At 41.8% G+C, this 22,801-nt stretch overlaps 1 protein-coding gene across 10 annotated transcripts in view; it reads left to right on the top strand.

Annotated features, from left to right (window-relative positions):
- Window positions 1-22,801, top strand: part of DOCK10 (dedicator of cytokinesis 10) — a 177,961-nt gene that overhangs the window by 96,458 nt on the left and 58,702 nt on the right. For all 10 annotated transcript variants that reach the window (XM_088669021.1, XM_035132552.3, XM_035132549.3 and 7 more), the window contains exons 9-22: window positions 548-633; window positions 2,326-2,409; window positions 3,213-3,368; window positions 9,060-9,278; window positions 9,538-9,660; window positions 10,288-10,370; window positions 13,417-13,539; window positions 16,993-17,072; window positions 18,411-18,598; window positions 19,639-19,704; window positions 20,417-20,509; window positions 21,198-21,321; window positions 21,482-21,603; window positions 22,258-22,344. In XM_088669021.1, the coding sequence (XP_088525147.1) occupies window positions 548-633; window positions 2,326-2,409; window positions 3,213-3,368; window positions 9,060-9,278; window positions 9,538-9,660; window positions 10,288-10,370; window positions 13,417-13,539; window positions 16,993-17,072; window positions 18,411-18,598; window positions 19,639-19,704; window positions 20,417-20,509; window positions 21,198-21,321; window positions 21,482-21,603; window positions 22,258-22,344 (1,634 nt within the window). The remainder of the gene's footprint in view (window positions 1-547; window positions 634-2,325; window positions 2,410-3,212; window positions 3,369-9,059; window positions 9,279-9,537; window positions 9,661-10,287; window positions 10,371-13,416; window positions 13,540-16,992; window positions 17,073-18,410; window positions 18,599-19,638; window positions 19,705-20,416; window positions 20,510-21,197; window positions 21,322-21,481; window positions 21,604-22,257; window positions 22,345-22,801) is intronic.

The following is a 22,801-nucleotide window of genomic DNA, read 5'->3' as shown; positions in this document are numbered from 1 at the left end:
AGCACCTTAAAGACCAACTAAGTTTTTATTTTGGTATGAGCTTTTGTGTGCATGCACACTTCTTCAGATACACTGGAAACAGAAGTGTCAGGCCCTTATATATATATACAGAGGGTGGTGGGGGTGGGTGATGGGCTGATGGGAGTGGTAAACCTGTGGATGGCTGCTGATGGCTGCAATTAGTCCTGGGGGGGAAAACAAGGGCTGAGGTGCTAAAGAAAGCTTGATCATGCATAATGTTGGCTTGATCATGCCCATCACCCATCCCCACCCACCCCCACCACCCTCTGTATATATATATAAGGGCCTGACACTTCTGTTTCCAGTGTATCTGAAGAAGTGTGCATGCACACGAAAGCTCATACCAAAATAAAAACTTAGTTGGTCTTTAAGGTGCTACTGAAGGAATTTTTTTTATATTGTATTTTCTATAGTTATGTTTTTACCTCTATCTTCAGTACATTTTATTTTATTGCTATGGCTAGTGCCTGATGCAAATAAAGATTTTTTGATTCTGAATCTTCAGTTGTGCTTTTCATTTTTTAAGATTTGGAAGACATGTCGATGAACTATGATTGTCCACAAGAGGAAACTGATTCTTCGGAGAATAGCCTGCATCCAGATTTTTCAAAAGTAAGAGACTACCGTTGTTGTTGTTGTTGTTTTAAAAAATAACAGTAATAACCTCTGCGTGTTGCATATGCCAAAGCTAAGCATTCACATCTGCGGTCTGAAGTGCCCTGCTCTAGTGGCAAGATGCACCATGCAGCTCCAGCCTTGCAAACCAGCCTAGGACCATTCAACTCTCTTCATCAGGATAAGAACATACGAAAAACCCTGCTGGGTCAGGCCTAAGTGCCATGTAGTCCAGCATCCTTTTCTCACAGTGGCCAACCAGATGCCTCTGGAAAGCCCAATAGCAGGACCTGAGTGCAACAAAATTCTTCTTACTTGTGATTCTCAGCTAGGGTTGCCAGACTCAATAGAGGACAGGACTTCTGTGCCTTTAATTGCCCTGCTCTCTTTTGAGTCTGGAAACTTTAAAGAGAAACCAGCAGACCCTTTGTTTAATTTACAAGCAAAGGGTCTGCTGGTTTCTCTTTAAGGTTTCCAGACTCAAAAGAGAGCAGGGCAATTAAAGGCACAGAAGTTCTGTCCTCTATTGAGTCTGGCAACCCTATTCCCAGCTGGTCCTGGCTCTGACAGTGGAGGTAGAAACTAGCCATCTTGACTACAAATTTGTCTAATCCCCTTTTAAAGCATCCAAGTTGGTCTCCATCACTAGGCCTTGTTGAAGTAAATTCAACCGTTTACTAAAATTGCTCCTCCAAATCTAACCTTTTTTGATAGGAGAGGATATAGGTTTTGCTGGGAACAACTGCTATCTAAAGATGTGTCATTTTGGCATAGTACCGGGTGCAAAATGGGTGGAGATTGGGCTTGCTGGAGACAGATGACTTTGTCCACAAGCCATTCGAAAGGCATCTTAGCCACTATGGAGCCATTTATGTGGTTAACCTCAGTTGCAAACTTTTAAAATAGTACCGGGAGTAATATGAGGCATAGCAGAATGCACCTGTTAAAATTTCTTCACAGTACATGCTGCCACATTAATGCTGGTGCTTCATGATATTTTTTTCATTGTTAACAACAAGGCGTCTTGTAGATGGCAGGAAACAAAACTGAAATAATTTAGGCTTCATGATTAGAGTTTACAATTAAAGCCAAAAATAATACTGATTTGGAAAATATTCATCTGAACAGCTTGAGGTTTTTCCAAATCAGAGCACGTGAATGTAAATTTGACTCTCTTACAACAATTTGCATACCTAGTGTCAGATTTTGAAGAGTTGCCTTGCCACTTACTGTTTATGGATTTCCAGCTTGGTGTTTGTTACTTTGCTGTTGGCAAATTTATAATTATAATTTATAATGTGGTACCGAAATAATTTGCTATAGCACTGGAAATAAGTATGTATTTTAATTACAAACAACAGTGTTGGATGAAATTAAACATAGTTGATAATTAGGTTAAATGAGTTACTCAAAATAATACAGGATTATCTGAATTGCACCAATGTGATATTCTTGAATGTTTTAGAGATTCTGCCCCAGATTAAATGTAGATTTCCCACCTGGGTTTGCTTTGCAGGCTAACATTCAAAAAGAGGGAGAAATACCAGCAATAAAAAGAGACACATTTTAATATGTGTGTGTTGCAGGGAGTGGGAAATAGCTTTGTGGGCCAAATTTGAACCCCTGACATGAAGCAATTTGAGCTAATGAGATGTTTACCTGTAGAATAAGAGGGTGTTGTTGTTGCAGTACCTCACAGAAACAGAAGAAACTGTCAGAGCATCTCGAAATATGGATAGGTTGAATCTGTTCTCCCTAGATCCCGATATTGCTGTAAGTATTATTCTTTGTTGCTTTATATTGTCAGGTGAGAGAAAGCTAAAAGTGACCAACATGTCCATTGGGGAGGCAGCTGTGTCATTCTCACTGCTTTGCCTTTATTATTGCTTTGATTCACATGATTTCCTACCCACTCTTCATTGTAATCTGCCTAGGGCAGATTACAGTAATACAAGCATACACTTAAAAACAAGTAGAACAGTTTATATGCAATTATAAATACAAGTTAAAACAATTCTAAGCAAAAGCTACAGAGTATAAATTAAACAAAGTGGAAAGGGTGGGTTCTACAAAACAAAAACAAAAAAACCACAACCTTAAATGTCCAGGGTCAGACTAAAAAGGTTTGTAATCAACATACAATGGAAGCTGTGTAATGAAAATGCTAAATGCAGCTCTGTGTGGAGGGAGTTCCACAGTTTACTGACCCTGCTCTGTATTTTGTATATTCGTACGTATTTCTAATGTTCTGTATTTCAATGTTTTGAATGTTTGCTGTAAACTGCTTTGGGCACAGCTCATTGTGGAAAAATGACATAGAAGTAAACTCAATCAATCAATCACAATTTAAGGGCTGCCACAAGGAAAACTCCCTCCTGGGCCACCATTCATCACAATTATGAGGGCATTGGAACTATCAGGAGTGTCCCACATACTGTCTCTCTTCAAAAACTAGCTTGCAAAGAAATGAATTTTATGCTGCCTGTCACTGGATCTCTGATCTTACAACTGTTTTTCCTATAACTTCCTATAACTATAACTTCAATCAGCTAATTATCCCAGTGTCTTTATTGCAGGCCTCGAATCCTCAAAGAAAGGAATTTCCGGCAGCAGATTCATTGCCCAAGCCTTTCCAGGAAAAGGATGCCAAGCGAATCATGATAACATGCAAATCCCTTAATCTGAATCTGCAGGCTTGCGTTTCTGATAATGAAAGTGACCCCGTCACCAATGTAAGTCTTAAGCAGAGGTAGGGGGCTTATATCAAGACACTGGCCATGGTCAGGCACAATATTGGCCAGTAAAGCATAGGGACATTGGGGTCTCCATGAGCTGCATGCTGGTGTGTAAAGTTTGAGCAGTCTGCACTTTGCTCTTCCCTTCCTGGAGTGGAGAAACAAATCATGGAATTGCTGGCTTAGCATCACATGCAAACAAGTGCTAATGTGGTGTAGCGGTTAGAGTGTCAGGCTGGTACCAGGGAGACCAGGGTTCAAATCCCCACTTAGCCACGAAGCTCACTTGATAATGTTGGACCACTTATTGACTCTCAGCCTAACCTACCTTACAGGGTTCTTGTGAGGACTAAATGAGGAGTGGCAGAACCCTGAGCTTCTTGGGGGAAAGGTGGGGTGTAAATGCAATCTTAAAATGTAAAAGGTCCATGTTTGTTAAAGTCCACTTTTCTCCGAAACCGCTTGACCGCTTGCATTCAAATTTGGCCACAACGTCACATGGGAATACGCACATGTTTGCATGCACTTAGAATGGACAGATAGCATACCTGTGACAGGTAAAAACCTGAATTTGTCTTTAAAAAACATAGCGCCCTCCAATGGACATCAAAGGAATAGACGCCATTGTGTAGCAATTTTATTTTCCATTTCTTGCACTGAACCACAGCAACGCGTGGCAGGGTACAGCTAGTAAATAAATAAATATAAATGAATAAACAAACCATGAGCAGAAACGAAGAACAAATCTGCAGAACAAAGAACAAAGGAAATTAGTGAATGCATTTTTGAGCTGTACTTTAAAGTGCCAGGCAATCTCTTGGTGACCTTACCCATGATGCCTTGCTCTGGGAGAGGACTCCCCCCCCCTGCACTCTTTCCTCAGAGTGAAGGTAGAAGCACCTGTGGCTGATCAGGCCAGAAAAGGAATATAGGGAGGGAGGAGGGAGGAGATGGTGGCGGCAGTGAGAGAGGAAAGAGGAAGTGGTGGGGAGGAAAAAAAGGATAGTTATTCCAGTCTCAGGCTGTGTAATGTCTTTTCTGGCCCTGTTGGGGAGAAACAACCCATGAGCCCTGGTTCCCACATAATACTAAGCCAGATGTGCTGTGTGGTTCATTTCCCCACTCTAAGAAAGGAGTAGCAAAGCAGAGACATTGATCTGCATTGCACGGGTGCAGTTTCTGTAGCCATGGTTTATAGCAGGCATCTCCAAACTGCGGCCCTCCAGATGTTTTGGCCTACAACTCCTATGATCCCTAGCTAACAGGACCAGTGGTCAGGGATGGTGGGAATTGTAGTCCAAAACATCTGGAGGGCCGAAGTTTGAGGATGCCTGGTTTATAGCCAGTGTTGCATGTGAATGAAGCCACTGCTTTGTTTCCTCAAGAGAGTGACTCAAATCCATTCTGAAGCCTGTTGCTTTTCATGGGGATTTGGTAAAAACAGCAGGTTTTATTCTGAATTTTTTTTTTGCTGTTATTTATGTATAAAGAGTGGTGATGTTATATAAATCAATTTATATAAACAACACTGAATGTACACATATTTTTGAAACACAGTTTCCTTATAGATTTAAGACAAAAAGAGAGAAATGATGCTAAGCCTCTTTTTTCATTTTAATATCTATCTTAATAGGGGCTTGCAACTACCTGACCTTAATCAGTACAAAAGCTGGCTCCATCAGGCTTTCGATCAAACCTCATACAAATAAATGAGTTTCTGTGTCTTTACCTATTCACTTTTATGTAATGTAATTCGGGGTGTGGGGCCTTGGGAGAAAAGATCAGTGTCTGCTGTCTGATGAGGGACCTTGGATCAGTCTATAAGTTGAAATAGAGCTCATCTCACTGCACATGGAATAGCATGCAGAATTGCAGCCCATGGTTTGGACCCAGGCTAAACTAGTCATGCTTTAGTCCTACTGAAATCAATGGGACAAGTTTGCTACAACTTTCAATGGAATTTAAACATGACTAGCTTATATTGGATCCAATTTAACATTTCTCCAGAAAACTGTTTCTAATTTTTACATCAAAATGACAAAATAAAAAATAACTAGAAGTCCAAAATATAATGTATTTGTTGAAAATAGGAACTAAATAAAAGCTGCCTTGGAATAAATTACAAAATACCAGTTCAGGAGCATCAGATTTTTACCAGTGTCTATGTTACAGAGGGGAGGTTGAAGGGACTGTGTCAGTTAGGTTCTGACAATGCAATTTCTGTGGTTTTTGGAGAAGACACTGATTTCTTTCATTAGCAGATGACATCAGCAGTGTTTATTTTGCACATGCCAGTCAATACTTTTTTGGCAGGATGAAAATGCTGGCAAAATCATAGTTGTAGTGAGAATGGGGCGAGTGCATAATTGCTCTTATTTTATTTATTTTGTGGGTTTTTGTTTTTTTGCTAAGGCAGGATTTCCAAAAAGTGGAGAGCAAGCAACTATCATATGGAGTGTTAGTTGATGGGTTGGAACAGGTTGATAGAAATTGCAGAAATGGATAGAAACACATTTTATAAACCTAGCTGAAAGCATATCATCGAACAAACAACGGCCAAACTAATTTAAAAGGAATATGCACACATTGCTTGGGTCGCACATAACACTAAACCATGGTTTAGTGCTACATGGATGAACCTCACTGAGCATGAATAATAATAATAATAATAATAATAATAATAATAATAATAATAATAATAAAATTTATTTATACCCGCCCTCCCCAACCAAGACCGGGCTCAGGGTAGCTAACACCGAATACAAAACAATTAATTAAAATACAGCTTAAAAACAAGATTAAATACAACATTAAAATTTAAATGCAGCCTCATCAGAAAAAGAAAAAGGGGGAGGGGATCAAGTTGATTCCAGGCCCAAAGGCCAGGCGGAACACCTCTGTCTTACAGGCCCTGCGGAAAGAAATCAAATCCCGCAGGGCCCTAGTCCCATGAGACAGAGTGTTCCACCAGGCTGGAGCCAATGTTAAAAAGGCCCTGACTCTGGTTGAGGCTAATCTGACTTCCTTAGGGCCTGGAATCTCTAAGGTGTTGCTATTTATGGACCTTAAGGTCCTCTGCGGGGCATACTGGGAGAGGCGGTCCTGTGGGCTTGCACACTCCTCTCCCCATCCTCTGTGACCAGGAGAACTGCCAGGTTTCTTTCTACTTTTAAGAAACCTGAGCTTAGTGTTACATTCAAGCCAGGAACCCAGGTTTCAGAGTCTGGTTCCTTCATAATTTTTTGTTTGAAGTTGCCTTGTTAAAACTGACCAGTGTTAGCTTGAAACAAGGATTCCTAGTTCAAATGTGAACCAGATTTCATTTACTGGCTAAACTTAATCCAACTCTTTAAAAACTTAGAGGAAAACACCATAATAAGCATTTTCTTTTTAGTTACTTTCATCAGTTACAGACCTAATGCAGTCTCAAACAAAATAAAACGCGGCCTTCCCTATTAAAACTTACCCCGGTACATTAATCAGCAAAATTTTGCTTGTTAAACTGATTAACAATGCAATTCTGTCCATGCCTACTCAAAAGTAAGTCCTATAGAGTTAGGGTTGCTGTTATGTACTGAGCTGAAGCCTAGAACAATAGGATCCAGAATGCACCAGTCTGATTGGTCCGCAGGAGCCACCCAATCCAGCTCCAGGTAGAAGTGGATCAGCAACCTGATTGGCCTGCAGGAGCAGCCAATCAGGCTGCTGGCAGAAGTGAATCAGCAACCTGATTGGCCTACAGGTTCCGCCCTGAAGTAGCCAATCACGCAAGGCCCATTGTGTAAATAATGTATATAAGGAGACGTTTTGGGGAAATAGCCGTTCTTCTCTTCTTCTGTTGCTACTACAAGCCAAATAAAGAGCATGGAATTCACTTTCGACTCCGAGTATATCTCACTTGCCATATTTCACAAAGTGAAAATCTGGGCACAAAAATTGTTGAGATTTTTTTGCAAAATCCCCCCCCAAAAAAAGATTTTTTTAAAAAAACCTATTTGTTAGGTAATCACCAAAAAAATCAACACTTCCTATATGGGCTGCCATATGCCCAAGTTTTCCCAGACCTTTCAGCCACTTTCCGAAAATTCCGCCCTGGTGCCAATTTCGACAGATGAATTCAGATTATGTCTGAGAAATTCCGGATGCATGGCAGCCCTACATTGAGTACAATTATCCATATAAGCATGTATATAATTGCAGTGTGGGGCTTCAAACCTATACACACACCTCTGGAAAGAAGTTGCCTGAACTCAACAGAGGAAACTTCCTAATACTGTTTCCATTCATCTAGCTCAGTATTGTGAGCCTGGCAGTGGCTTTCCAGGGTTTCGGACAGGGAGCATTCCCTGGCCTACCTGGTGACAGGGGCGGAGGAAGGGGGTGCTGTAGGGGCGGGTCACCCCAGATGTAACCACTGAGGGGGGTGACAAAATGCTGGCCAGCTCCTGGAGGTGACGTGGTGGCTTGGGCGCCCGCCAGCTCCATCCTGCCCCAAACAGTCCGCCCATCACCTCCCCCTCAGCTGTAGGGCAACTGAGTGGGAGGAGGCAAGCAGACTCTTCAGGGGCCCTGCAGAGCATCCTGCCCCAGCTGGCCCTAGCCCTGAGCGCAAGCCACACGTGCTGCCCCAAGCGCCCGATCGCCTTGCTCTGCCGCTGCCTGGAGATGCCAGGGATTGAACCTGAGACCTTCTACAGTTCTCTTACTAAGTTATGGCCCTTCCTCAGAGATTAATGGGGCCAATTCTCCTTCATGGTGAGAGTTGAAGTCACTTCTTGCTGCTTCTCGGTCCCATGCCTTATGCCACTTGATCTGAGTTTTACAGTGCATAGGATTACACTGTAAACCTTGCAGCTTAAACTTAAATTCTTTTGTTGTTGTTGTTGTTTAGTCGTTTAGTCGTGTCCGACTCTTCGTGACCCCATGGACCATAGCACGCCAGGCACTCCTGTCTTGCACTGCCTCCCGCAGTTTGGTCAAACTCATGTTCGTAGTTTCGAGAACACTGTCCAACCATCTTGTCCTCTGTCGTCCCCTTCTCCTAGTGCCCTCAATCTTTCCCAACATCAGGGTCTTTTCCAAGGATTCTTCTCTTCTCATGAGGTGGCCAAAGTATTGGAGCCTCAGCTTCACGATCTGTCCTTCCAGGGAGCACTCAGGGCTGATTTCCTTAAGAATGGATAGGTTTGATCTTCTAGCAGTCCATGGGACTCTCAAGAGTCTCCTCCAGCACCATAATTCAAAAGCATCAATTCTTCGGCGATCAGCCTTCTTTATGGTCCAGCTCTCACTTCCATACATCGCTACTGGGAAAACCATAGCTTTAACTATACGGACCTTTGTCGGCAAAGTGATGTCTCTGCTTTTTAAGATGCTGTCTAGGTTTGTCATTGCTTTTCTCCCAAGAAGCAGGCGTCTTTTAATTTCGTGACTGCTGTCACCATCTGCAGTGATCAAGGAGCCCAAGAAAGTAAAATCTCTCACTGCCTCCATTTCTTCCCCTTCTATTTGCCAGGAGGTGATGGGACCAGTGGCCATGATCTTGGTCATGATCAGTGGCCATGACCAGTGGCCATGACCAGTGGCCATGATCATGGTTTTTTTGATTTTTTGGTTTTTTTTTTTTAAATTCTTTTAGCCTGCTATTATCCTGATTTTTCACTTTTCGTTCCTGCTCTTTGCCTCCAGATTGAGCCTTTCTTTGTGAGCGTGGCTCTTTTTGATATACGGGACAGCAGGAAGCTCTCTGCTGATTTTCACGTGGATCTAAACCATACTCTGGTTAGACAGATGATGTCAGGTCCTTCACCCTCATTGGAAAATGGTACTATTGAGTCTGCTGGCACCAAAGACGAGGAACCACAGGTCAAGGGGTTTCCAGAAGAATGGCTGAAGTATCCAAAACAGGTACCTAAAACTTCACTAGTTCCACAGGCATTTGCTTTTGACTCCTTAAAGCTGAAAATTATAGTTATTTATTTATAACATTATTATTATTATTGCTCTTTAGCTGAAAAGGCTTTCAGAGTGACTTACTAGTATAATAGCCCCTGCCCTCGCAGCCAAGAGTTGTGCTTGGCTCATGGGAGCCTTTAGTTATTTAAACGTTTCTCTCACATATTGGGACTTCTTCTGTCTTAGTGAATTTCACCTCTTGTCTCCGCAGGCTGTTTTCTCCATAAGTAACCCTCATTCCGAAATAGTTTTGGTGGCAAAGATTGAAAAGGTGCTCATGGGAAATATTGCCGCCAGTGCAGAACCTTACATAAGGAATCCAGACTCTAACAAGGTAATGTGATCGAAAGATGGAATGCCTTTCACAACCCAGGGGTCAAGTCAAATACTATACTGAGAAACCTCCTCAGAACTTGCTTTAGCAATCCATAGGACCACAGTGGATTTACAGTTGTATGAACGATCTGCTTCTGCTTGTTTCTCATTGCCTGAGTACTCCCATTGTCTGAGTATCTGTTAGCTAAGTAATTGAACCTGCTGGGCTATGGTATTGATGGTTACAAATCCATCCCCTCCCCTCCTATGACTCAACTAGGTCCATTGATGAAACCAACATAATGGTACCAGTTACTTAGAGCGGTGGCAGGCTGCCCTTCTCTGGAGGCCTTCAAGCAGGGGGATAGACAGCCACTTCTTGAAGATGCTCTTGCTCTGTATTGTCCTGCACTGGCAAGTGGGTCGGGCCCGATGGACAAATGAGCTTCCTCCAATTTTATGATAGACCATTGGTTGGAGGAATCAACAAGTGGTTGAAACGTGCAGCTTTCATGTCATTCTTTCCTTGTGAATAATTAAATCTTCAAGTGATCATCCAGCAGGGTGACATTTACAATATGTTTATGGGATTTCAGATAGTTTTCTTTATAGGAATTATTAATTTGTTTGTTTGTTTGTTCCCTAGTGGGCCCAGAGAGTGTTAAAATCCAACAAGCAATTCTGCAGCAAGTTGGGGAAATACCGGATGCCCTTTGCCTGGTCTGTACGGTACGTAACTGCCTTTGTAAATGTCGTTTTCAGCAATTACTCATACCAACAGCGGCTGTGAAAGGAACTGGCCCTTCTTCTTGAAACAGCAAGGCACAACAACAGCACTACCCCTATATAGAGGACTATAACTTGGTGCAGTTCTCCAGGGCAAGGAAAGAAAGAGAGCCAGTGTAGGGTAGGGTAGAGGGTTGGGCTAGGACCTGGGAGAGCAGAGTTCAAATCCCCACTCAGCCGTGAAGCTCAATGGGTGACTCAATGGTGGTTTTGGGTAGGGAGGATCCATTTCACTGGACCAGCATATGTATATGTGGATCTGTGTGTTCCTTCACCCTCTAGCAATTCTCTCGCTCGCTCTCCCTCTCCCTCTCTCTCTCTCCCAGTCTCCTGTGACATACCCCTTTCTCCCCTCTGGCCATTCTGCTTTCCCTTCCTCAGTCTTCTGGTCTGTTCCCCTTTCCCTCCTACCCTCTTGGTCACTCCACTTTCTGTTCAGCTGCTGATCTGAACTTTAAAAACTACATAGAGCAGAAAAAGGAAGTTGGGGAAATGATTCTCTCTCCCACTTCCTGTTTCACCTTTCTGTGCTTTTGAAGGCTGGGCAGAATTTCATTTCACTATTTTAAATTGCATGTTAGTTTGAAATGTTCTTTAGAGTGGTCCAGTGAGTGGCATTGACGTGGCAAGTAACTGCATCTCACACCCATCCCATTTAATTCCTGCTCTTATATGTTACCAGACAGACAAGGTACCAATCCATATACAGGTAGCTCACAGTCTGCAAAAGCAGCATTTAAATTAAAGCACAGGATAGCTTTAGCACGGCTGGTAATTGTGGATCAATAGTCCCATTCACATAACCAACGACAAGTTCCTGGAGTTCGTAGATTTATCCACATTTTAGGCTCACAAAGTGGAATTTGCCCTAGTAATTGCACAAGGCTATAAATAGATATTTCCACTAGACACACACAACATGCTGTGCAAAATGCGGCTCGGCTATGATGAAAAGCAGAAATCTTGGACTGTGAATGTGCTTTCCATTTCTTTAATTTCTGGCTATAGTACTATTCCCATTTAATGTGGATTTTTATATTTTACTTTGTGCTATTATAATTTAAAGCAGGCACATACAGCCATAATGTAATCTTTACTCTTGAGTCACTCCTAATCTGACAATATCTCACTAGAACTGGCCTTTGTCACAACAGAAGTTTCTGTGTCCTGGAATTTGGGTTGTTGCCCTGTACACTTTCCCAAGAGACAATAATTGCAGCACACATTAGAATTACAATGTGAGAAGTCAGTCTCCCTTTCTCATATTTCTACCACAGCTGCCAGAGTTTGCAAATAGGATTTGTACTTGGAGACCTCATTTCCCACAAAATATTTTCCATATAGCCTTCCTTCCATTCTATTATTCTATTATTTTTTCAAACAAAGGTGGGGGAACCTGTGGCCCTCCGGATGTTAGTGAATGACAGCTCCCATCATCCCATGGCTACTGGGCATGATGGCTAGGGCTGATGGGAGTGGGAGTTGAACAACATCTGGAGCACTGAATGTTACCAGACCATTTTACAATCCAATCTGTAAAATATCTCAATGACTTGCAATATTAGAAGTACGGTATGTCCTTTATGTCTTGATTCTATATCTACCTAACCAACTGTGTCCCCAATATCCAGTGGTGGATAATCTGAACCTGAAGGGCTTAAAACTATGATGTGAAGCATCAGAACCTAAACTCCTAAATCCTAACTCCTAAATCCGGCCCTGCTTGGGACTGTAGTAAATACAAAGTAGGTCCTTGAGATCTTAAGCTTGTTCAGCCCTGCTTTAAAGCTGCATCCTAGGAAAACATCATGATTCCCAACATCATGTCATGGCAATGGTACAGAATTTCTATACACAAGAATTTAAAGTGCTGGTGCTGACCTTTAAAGCCCTAAATGGCCTTCGCCCAGTATATCTGAAAGAGCGTCTCCACCCCCATCATTCAGCCCAGACACTGAGGTCCAGCGCCGATGCCCTTCTGATGGTTCCCTCAGTGCAAGAAGTGAGGTTACAGGGAACCAGGCAGAGGGCCTTCTTGGTAGTGGCACCCGCCCTGTGGAACGCCCTCCCATCAGATGTTAAGGAAATAAACAGCAATCTGACTTTTAGAAGACATCTGAAGGCAGCCCTGTTTAAGGAAGTTTTTGATGTTTTATCGTGTTTTTAATATTATGTTGGGAGCTGTCCAGAGTGGCTGGGGAAACCCAGCCAGATTTGGGGGGGGTATAAATAATAAATTATTATTATTATTTTATTTTTTTTATTGTGCAGCCCTGTGGCTGCTTCTTCAGAGGTCAGTCTCACTCTATTCAGTGAGGCTTGTTCCAATGTGGCCAAAATGTGTAAGAGGACAGGACTTCTGCACCTTTAAGTGAAGCATGAGAAGGCATCAATTCCCTCATCTATCCCACCATTAAAGGTGCTCTGGTCACCCTAGTTTATTCCCTGGTAAATATGCATAGACTTGTACCGTGTTTCTCATATTATAAGACACGTCTTATATTTATTTTTCCCTCAAAAAAACACACTATGGCTTATTTTCAAGGGATGTCTTATTTTTTTCCTCCTCCTGCCGCGGCTGGCATTGCTGCTGCGCCTATCACTATGTCTTATTTTCGGGGTATGGCTTATAATCCTTGAATGCTTAAAAATCCTGCTATGGCTTATTTTATGGATATGTCTTAAAATATGAGAAACAGGGTACCCTCAACAAGAATGGTGTGTGGTGTTAATATTATTATTGAACTACTTGGATTCAACGCCCATGCCACAATCTGACTCGACGTATTGCTGAAAACCTCCAGATAAATTATGTTTAATTTTAGGTTTGGGTGTTTGGAGGTTTGTTTGTTTTTTTAAAAAAAGATGGAATTAGAAAAAAGAAAGCTTGAAAGTAGAACTCAGTGACAAAGGAAGGAACTCATGCATCCCTAGAGATCATTAACAATGGCTTGGTTTTCATTTAATATATTGTTTCCCTTTGTTACAGGCCAGTCTTTAAAGATAATCAGGGAAATATTGACAGAGATTCCCGGTTCTCACCTTTGTTCAGGCAAGAAAGTAGCAAAATTTCAACGGATGACTTAATGAAACTCGTCACAGAATACAGAAGGTAAGGAATCATTGCTTGGCTGTGTTGATTAACTCCTTTGCATCAATGGTTTTGTTTGCACAGAAGAGATGAGTGCCAAAACAACCACATTACACGGAATGGTTTTCACATTAGTCAGTTGCATGCCAAAGTGGGTTTCCAGCAAAGCTCTTTGGGAAAACTGGAGAGATGTTTGCTGCATTAACAAACTTTATGGCCACTTGATTGTGGAATTAATTTGAATGGAATTAATTTCAGTTGAAGCAAGGGGAAAGTGTAGGAATTAAAGATATGTACATTCATTTCATGGAGGAGAGTTTTATCAGGTATATTGACTAAATGGAAGTACAGTTTTTCTTTTTTGCCAGTTATTTTTATTGATTTCCATAATGTTTAACAAATTTAACAGCTGATTTCCCACCCCCAGATGTCTCTCCCCCATTTCCCCCCTCCCTTGCTGCTCCCAGTGAAATAATTTTTTCAACTATCATTTCAAAATCCATTCAATCCTTCTCCCTACATATCACCTGTTCCATTACCAATTTCTGCTGTGGCTTTTGAACATTGCTATAACCTGTCCTCAAAATAGTCGAGTACAGTGAATCCTCTTTTATCTATCTATAATATCCGTTCATCAATTTTGAAACATTTCCTTCTGATACCTCTTGAGTAACACTTTGCCTGAGAAAGACAGATCTTGCTTCCTCCCAGACAACATACATTCCGCCCTAACATGGCCTTGAGAATTGCTGTCTGACATATGCCCCCAGTAATAAACAACTCAGCCTCACTGGTGCGATGTGCAGAGGATGAAAATGAAACTCCTATAATTTTGGGGGGTATAAATATATAATATGAGGGACCCAGGTGGCACTGTGGGTTAAACCACAGAGTCTAGGGCTTGCTGATCAGAAGGTCGGCGGTTCGAATCCCTGTAACGGGGTGAGCTCCCATTGCTCGGTCCCAGCTCCTGCCCACCTAGCAGTTCGAAAGCACATCGAAGTGCAAGTAGATAAATAGGGACCGCTCCGGCGGGAAGGTAAACGGCGTTTCCGTGTGCTGCTCTGGTTTGCCAGAAGCAGCTTTGTCATGCTGGCCACATGACCCGGAAGCTGTCTGCGGACAAACGCCGGCTCCCTCGGCCTATAGAGCGAGATGAGCGCCGTAACCCCAGAGTCGGACACGACTGGACCTGATGGTCAGGGGCCCCTTTACCTTTACCTTTATATAATATACATTCCCCCCCCCCTTTAACACTGCCAATCTCCCAGTGTCACTCACCCTTCACATTTCGCCAAATTTAATCTGCGGTTTTACATCCAACCAGCTCATTAATAAATCATTAATGAATAAACATAATCCATACCTCTTCTTCTCTGTCTGAAAGTCTCTGAAGCTGTCAAGATGGTATACACTGTGGTCTATCCTGTCCCTTTCACTGTTCTTATTTCCAGCTTCAAGCTTCAAGGGGGAAGGGCTGATGTAATCTCAACAAAATCCATCTCTCCTCTCCATCCTCCCCCCAAAATTAATAAATATTGCTGCACTCCATCCTGCGATCCTCAGTTCCATTACATCCAACTCCACAGCTTATTCTCTTCCAAGTGCTTAACAGACAGTCAATCCAGTTCATACCAATCTTTTCTTTTCTTTTACTATTTTTATTTCACAATACAAGGGGTGGTCAAAATCCCTCAAAAGTCCGTCAAGGTTGTTACTCTCCTCCTCCTTTCAGACAAAGTCCTTCGTTATAAAATAAATCCATTGCAATAAGGTATATTTAAAGTCCACTCTTCCCGAAAACTTTGCATTCCATTACTTTTGGGGAGGGTGGATGGATAACATAGATCTCAAGAAAAGAAATATGACTTAAAATATTGCCTCTCCTTCCCTCCTTCCACCATTCAGGCAAAGCAGAAATTAGCCTCTTCCATTCTTTCCAAACCTTTCCAAACAGATGATTTTAACCTGCAGCATAAACCAGGATCTTTTCAGGGCAGGTGGTGCCTCTTCGCTCACCAATTATGTCCAAATTCAAAGGTATTCCGCAGCTCACCATGGTAGCTGGTTGGGGCTGTCCTTGGATGGAGCCGTTGAGCGCCCTTACCTTTTTGTCTGGGAGTCAGGGATTTCCAACCCTGCTCACACACACAAAAAGGCATTAACGGACGACCATGGATCGTGCCCTTTCAATACCCTTGAAAAGTTAGGGGAAACATGCCCCTTGCCCCCCATTAATCTCCATCTGGGACCCCTCCCGGGTACCGGAGCACCCCAGAAGATGACTTGCCGGGTTTGCTGCAAAACAGGAAGTCCCGTACAGAGTTGTTTTCATCCAGTAACTGCTTCATTTCATTAAGGGCCTTTTCCACCCCTCTCTATGTTCATGTTCAATGATTTATAAGAATTTAGCAAGGCAAGGCTTCTGTGTTGTCTTTGGAACTTTGGTTATATGTCCAGGCTCCATGCAGGAGCTGGTAACCCGACTGGTTTAGGGCTGTGTACAGCTCCCGGGCAGGGCTCTCAGGACAAGCCTGCTTTGGGTTTTCTCTTAAGCCAAGGGAGGAGAGGGCAGGGAGAGTCCATGGGTTACTCTGTACTTCAGGTTGCAGTACAAAGTTAATCTTCAGTGGCTGAATCCAGCATAGTTTGCTTATTCAGAAGCTACGGCAATTCGTCATCAGCAAGGCTTTGTTCTATATGGCTTAGCGATTGATTCTAGCCTTGATAATGCTTTTCAAATTTGCCATTGAAGAGCTTTGAGCAATGGAATAATGGTCACCTAGACAGAGCTTTCACTTGGTTCCTCGCCCCTTCATTGTTACAATGCAGAAGCTGACACCGTTTTTTTCAGCTAGGCGTAGCCGAATGACAATACAGTGAATATTGCTCAGAGTTATTTCCTACCATTATTACAATAATTGTTGCTGGAAAAAATAACAGAAATAAGATTAAATGAAAGAGTTCTTTTCATGACAGTTGCCTCACTTCTATTTGAGAAGAAAAATGGATTTTGCTGTAGTTCAGCAGTTCACTAAAATTTAATGTCTTGCTTTATTCTTTTCTTTGTACCTTAAATCACTAATTCCATTTTCCTTTATACTGGGGGGGGAGGTTCCTCCAAATGTTGCTGGAGTACTTTTGTCATCAGCCCCAGTTGTGTGGCCAATGGAGAAGGATAATGAGAGTTGTAGTTCAGCAACATCTGGAAGGCCACAGTTCCCTAAAACCGCTGCTTTATATGATGGTCCCACCATTAATTTGTACTGGGAACTGTAGGTCTCCTATCAGCTCTCAACACCATTAACAAACTACACTTCCTTGGTTTCTTTGGGGGAAACAATGACTATTAAAGTGGTATAAGAGTGCTTCAAACATACGATGTGGATGTGATCAATGTCTGTGTTCATTTACAACTGCTCTTGCTTGTTCTGTCCGTGTCACCTTTTAAAAATATATTTCTGATGTTTGCAGGGCAGAGAAGATCAACAAAATTCAGATCATACCTGGCAGCTTAGAAATCACAGTTGATTCTGTACCTTTGGAGCATCAAAGTATGATTCCATTTTGTAATTTCTAAGAAATTGCTAACCATTTTGATGAGACATTGAGATTAGGGGGGGGGGATGAATATCACTTTTTTAAAAAATGGTTTTTTAAAAATTGATTCTGTGGTTCCTTTGCATAGGAGTGGAGTTTTGTAAAGGAGTTTGGTAGATAGGCAGATTTTGTACCATTAACACACCTGACACTAGGCTACATTGCACATCACCACATCTGTGCTCCATAGAATTTCATGGATAAAACCATTTGCAATTTTCAAACATTCCATACAAGCAGCAAAAGTAGAAGCATGACTGTCTTAGTCTTCCTTCCCATACAATTTCAGACCTTGTGTGATGGATAGAGATGCCTTTTTTTCTCTGACACGGGGACAGAGATAATATCCCCCATCTTCACATGAGCCCTAAGAACATGCACAAAGGAAATACGTATCGCTCGTGTTTCCTCCTCTGCCAGTTTCATAGGATCTCCTCCTTTGTCAGTCGCACTTCAACAAATTCTGTATCCATAGGCATCTGCAGGGATTTTCCCGGGTGGGAGAAGGTCGAAAGTAAAACACTGAACAAGGAAAGCAGGCTGATTTCTCACAAAAAACATGAGATGAACAGTACCTGTACATTTTACTTTTGTATCGCATGTTCTGGGCAACCCAGTCAGATGGGCAGCATACAAATAATAAAATTATACACATGCTAGAATTATGCTCTTTTTAAAAGGTAAGACAGGAATTTGTGGATTACGGTTCATCCAGTTGGGAAGAAACAAGCACACACACTCTCCAGTTCCCACCCTATGGACCACCATGCGTGCATCTTTACATAGTGTGTATCTTTACATAGTGTTATATTGGACTGAAGATGTCTTCAGTCCAAAGCTTTCCAATTACTCAAATATTTATCCCAAACAGGAGGATATAATATGCCCGTTCTGGAGGGTTTCCCAGCCCAGGGAACCCCCAACCCCCCCAAAAAAAATCACCCAGAAAGGAAAACAGATGAGAGGGAAGCACAACTCATCCCTCACTGCTTCTGGGTGCCCAGCAGGTTTTGAATATTTCAGATCTTCCAAGATTCAGCCCTCCCAAACCCCACCAAGATATTGCTCGGCCAAGTATGACTTTTGACCCAGAAAACCAACATCTGATTGATTGATTGATTGATTGATTCATCAAGAACTGTGATGGTGTGGTTGTTGTGGGGGTTGTAGGGAAGAGGTATAAGAAGCCCTGCTGTGTTTGCTGGGCTTTCTATATTATAGCCCATAATAGTAAAAGGCTACAGTTTTATGACTAATGGGTTTTCTTTCTTTCTTTTTCTTTCTTTCTCAAGATTGTGTAACATCATCTTTTATTCCAATCAAGCCATTCAATGATATCAAGGAGCATCAGCCCACAGTAGAGGTGGAAGAATTTGTCCAAGAATCGACAAAGTACTCCCAGATTTATAGAGTATATAAAAACCAAATCTACATCTATCCCAAACATCTGAAATACGATAGCCAAAAATGCTTCAACAAGGTATGCCAAAGCAAGAGCCTTAGCACAGCAACCCTCAGTGTGTTTACTCAAAAGTAAGTCCCTCTTTAGTTCAGTGGGACTTACCTATTGAATAGCTTGCAACTAAAATCTCGATTCTCTTAAAATGAAGGATTCACAAACAGCGTTCATTGCATAGGTTAGATCCCTAGCAATTATGTGATGCTTTCAATTATTCAGCTGCTTGGCCTCAGCTGTTCTCACAAGGGATCTGAGTGCGATTAAGCAGTTGAATGCTAGCTTCGTTGCTCCTTGAAAGCTCACTGTGCTCCTAATTCACCAAGAGATAATTTGGCCCTTAGTTTGCAACGGATATAGAATACGTCTGAACCCTATTCACCTTTGGAACCCCCAGTTGTGCACGCATTTATGTAAAAATAAAACCTGTTGATTTTATTAATAGCATTTGGACCTGTATAGCAGAATTTCCTGTGGAATAGGCCTCTCTTTTCTCTTTGTTTCTTTTGCTCAATTTAAAAATTGCATTTTGTTTTTCCAAAATCTCAATCAGGGTTAATGATCTGACAAACTGTTGTAGCTAATGGCATTAGAGAAGCAGCTACAATGTAATGGAACCAGGATTGATTCTAAATACACTTTCATTAAGATGTGCTTCACTGAAATAAATGAGACCTGCTTTAAAGGAGGGCTCAGCCACATAGACATACCCTGCTTAAAAAATCACATTTAAGAATGCAGTATGTCCAAATACAGAACTGTAGTGTTAAACCTGAAAAAATAAAAATAAATTAATGAATATTTGAATATTACTATATACAGAATGTGAATTATAACCAAAGCAAGAATCAAAAGCAAAGGGTCTGCTTTCTGTGTTCATATACTTCAGTTGATAAGAGGTTAAATATTCCACAGTCTTCTTTCTGGCTTCATAACACTGCTCTGGTTTGCTCTCAACTTGACAGCATAGTGCCAGATTTGGAACAAAGCCTTGTATTTCACACATCTTTAATTTGCATGTAATTTATGAGCTAATAATTTCCATTTGCACCTTTCTCTTACAGGCACGGAATATAACAGTCTGCATTGAATTTAAAAGTTCCGATGAAGAAAGAGCCAAGCCCATGAAGGTGAGCAGAGATGGATCTCATTCACAAAGCAATAGGTCCAAAGCAATTTCTTTGGCAGCCGCACCACTGAGGCTGTTCCGTGCATTCTTTGTATTTCCATAACAATCCTTTATTATAACAATTATTAGTAGGACTTGCTGGAAATGCCTATTCTGCAGTTCTTAGAATCACAGAATTGTAGAGTTGGAAGGTACCCAAAGGGTCATCTAGTCCAACCTCCTCCGATGCAGGAATCTCCCTGACAGAGGACTATCCAACTTCTGTTTAAAAATTCCAGAAAAGTAGAGTCCACCATCCTTCACTGTCAAACAGCTCTTACCATCTGAAAATTATTCCTAATGTTTAGTCAGAATCTCATTTCCTATCATTTGAAACCATTGGTTCAGGTCTCTGGAGGTAGGTAGGTAGGTAGGTAGGTAGTTGAGAAGACATTGTACACTGGACTGTTTCATACGTGTGTGTGTGTGTGTGTGTGTGAGAGAGAGAGAGAGAGAGAGAGAGAGAGAGAGAGAGAGAGAGAGAGAGAGAAACAGTCCAGTGTACACTGTTGTCTCATATAAACTACGATCCACATCAATTCTTCCAAGAGTTCATATAAGTTATGAGAATCCAGGCTGATAAAGCCTTCCGAGCTTTGGGCACTAAAAGCAGTTGTTGGGAATACAATCCACAAAATGTAACAAACAAATTAAAGCACAATCTCTTTGAACAGTGCATCTACGGAAAGCCTGGTGGACCACTCTTTGCATCAGCAGCATATACAGCTGTTCTACATCATTCACAGAACCCTGATTTTTACGATGAGGTAAGCTTGCTTTATTGTGACTTCATATGTATTGCTACTATTTAGGATACATTTAACAGTTAAGGCTCCCGGTCCTGCCACCCTCACAGGCACGCTTGGTGGGGACACGGGAGAGGGCCTTCTCGGTAGCTGCTCCCAGATTTCAGAACTCCCTCCCTAGAGAAGTTAGACTGGCTCCCTCCTTGTTATCCTTCCATTGGCAAGAGAAGACAGGCCTTTAGGAACTGCCTGCTTTTAAGGAAAGGGCTGGGGCTGTGAGGTGGTTCTATACACACACACAGTTTTTGAAAATGATAAGATACACGGTCAGTTATTTTGTTTGTTATTTACTTATTTAATATTTATAAAACACATTGTATATGGTGTACAACATAAAAACATATAATAACATCAATTAAAACATCAATAAAGACAGGTTAGTTGAAAAAACACATTCCAAAGGCTTGCCTGAACAGTGCTGGTTTTTAAAAGACATCTTTTAAAAAGTAATAGACTTATGTAACTGGGTAGAGTTTTGTGCTCTCATCCCCATTTCACACACAAGTTCCACAGCGTAGGGACAAGAGGGGCAGCTGTCTGTATTGAAACGATGATAAGTTAAGATCAGGCTCAAGCCACCCAGGATCCCTCTCTTGCTCTTGTTTGAGTCCGTCTCAACTAAAGATGGTTGCAACATTTTACATTTCAGGTGAAGCTTGAGCTGCCTACTCAACTCCATAAGAAGCACCACATTCTCTTTTCATTTTATCACGTCACCTGTGACATAAATGCGAAAGCTAATGCCAAAAAGAAAGAGGCCCTGGAAACATCAGGTAGCTATACTTTGATCGAAGCCATGATTTGCATTGTTCCTGTATTACGTAGTATCATTTTAGGTCAAGCATTTATGACAAGATTTGTTTTGTGTGTGTGACCATCATTGCTTCTCTCTTAGCAAAATGTTCTAATGCTAATACCTCCTTTTGGGTGCAGTGGGATATGCTTGGCTACCTTTATTGAAAGATGACCAGCTAGTGTCTCAAGAACACAACATACCAGTGGCAACCAGCCTGCCTCCCGGTTATCTGAGCCTTCAGGATCCTGCAGCTGGAAAGGTATTGTGCAGCATTTGAGTTTTGTGTCTCTCCTGTAAAAGAAAAGTGTCTGTGAATCTTACAATTTGAAATCTGTAAAGCATTTGTGCAGGTTTATTATCCTTGGTGTCTGACACTGCCTTACAGAAATGAAGGCGAAAGAGGGGTTCACTTTCTACATATGATAAGTTACGGAAGTAAATCTCAAGCTCACAGACACACATTGCCTCATGTGTACAGTGTGTGTGTGTGTGTGTGTGTGTGTGTGTGTGTGTGTGTGTGTGAATCACCTCATACAACCACATCCTTTTTCTGTGGTGGCCAGATCTGGTAGATAATTGTGTGTGCATGCATTGCTTCACCTGGCACATTTTGCATGTGGATTACTTGAGAGAATTTTCTTCCATGCTGCACCTGCTGTAGAGCTGACACAATGAATTACAGTGTAAATATGCCCTTTGTATTAAGGCACATGGGTGTTTTTCTTCTAGTTGTTGGCTATAATCCCATACATGTCTGGAATCACATACTGAACAGCTACTTCTGTTCTGGACATCTACAAATAGGTGCATCCTTTTCTGATTCTGGGTAGTCTATAAAATATGCGGCGACATGACTTTGAATTAAGGGTTGTGGACATTAAATAGAAATACGTGCTGCTTGTATTGTTTGCAGCACAGCGGAAGTGACGTGAAGTGGGTAGATGGAGGGAAGCCACTCTTCAAAGTGTCTTCATTGGTTGTATCGACAGTTTATACTCAGGTGAGCACCTTTACAAAAATTTATCTTGGTGAAAGGCAGTGTGTGTGAAAGGCTGAATCCAAAGGCTGCATGTAGAATTTCTACTTAATGTTTCAGCAAGGTCACCATGGTTTTCATTTTACAGATGCAGTATTGAATATGAATGTATAGATAGGCAAATCTAAAAAATCTAAAATCTAAAAAAAAGTAGTATAAGCACTGATAACAGGGAAACATTGGCCTGCGAGTGCTCCAACTGGAGAACAGCCTTTACCAAAGGTGTCATGGACTTTGAAGAAGCACAAACTCAGGGCGAAAAGGAGAATCGAGCTAAGAGGAAGGCACGTTTGGCAAACCCTCACCGTGATCAGCTCCCATGCAGAAACCTATGTCCCCACTGTGGAAGGACATGTGGATCCAGAATCGGCCTGCACAATCACTTACGGACTCGCTATTAAGACCGTTTTCATGGAAGGCA

Source organism: Zootoca vivipara, chromosome 5 (genome assembly GCF_965207765.1).
Source record: "Zootoca vivipara chromosome 5, rZooViv2.hap1.1, whole genome shotgun sequence".
Lineage (NCBI taxonomy): Eukaryota > Metazoa > Chordata > Lepidosauria > Squamata > Lacertidae > Zootoca > Zootoca vivipara.
Note: the sequence above shows the minus strand (reverse complement) of the source record. Positions and strands in the feature narration are given on the sequence as shown.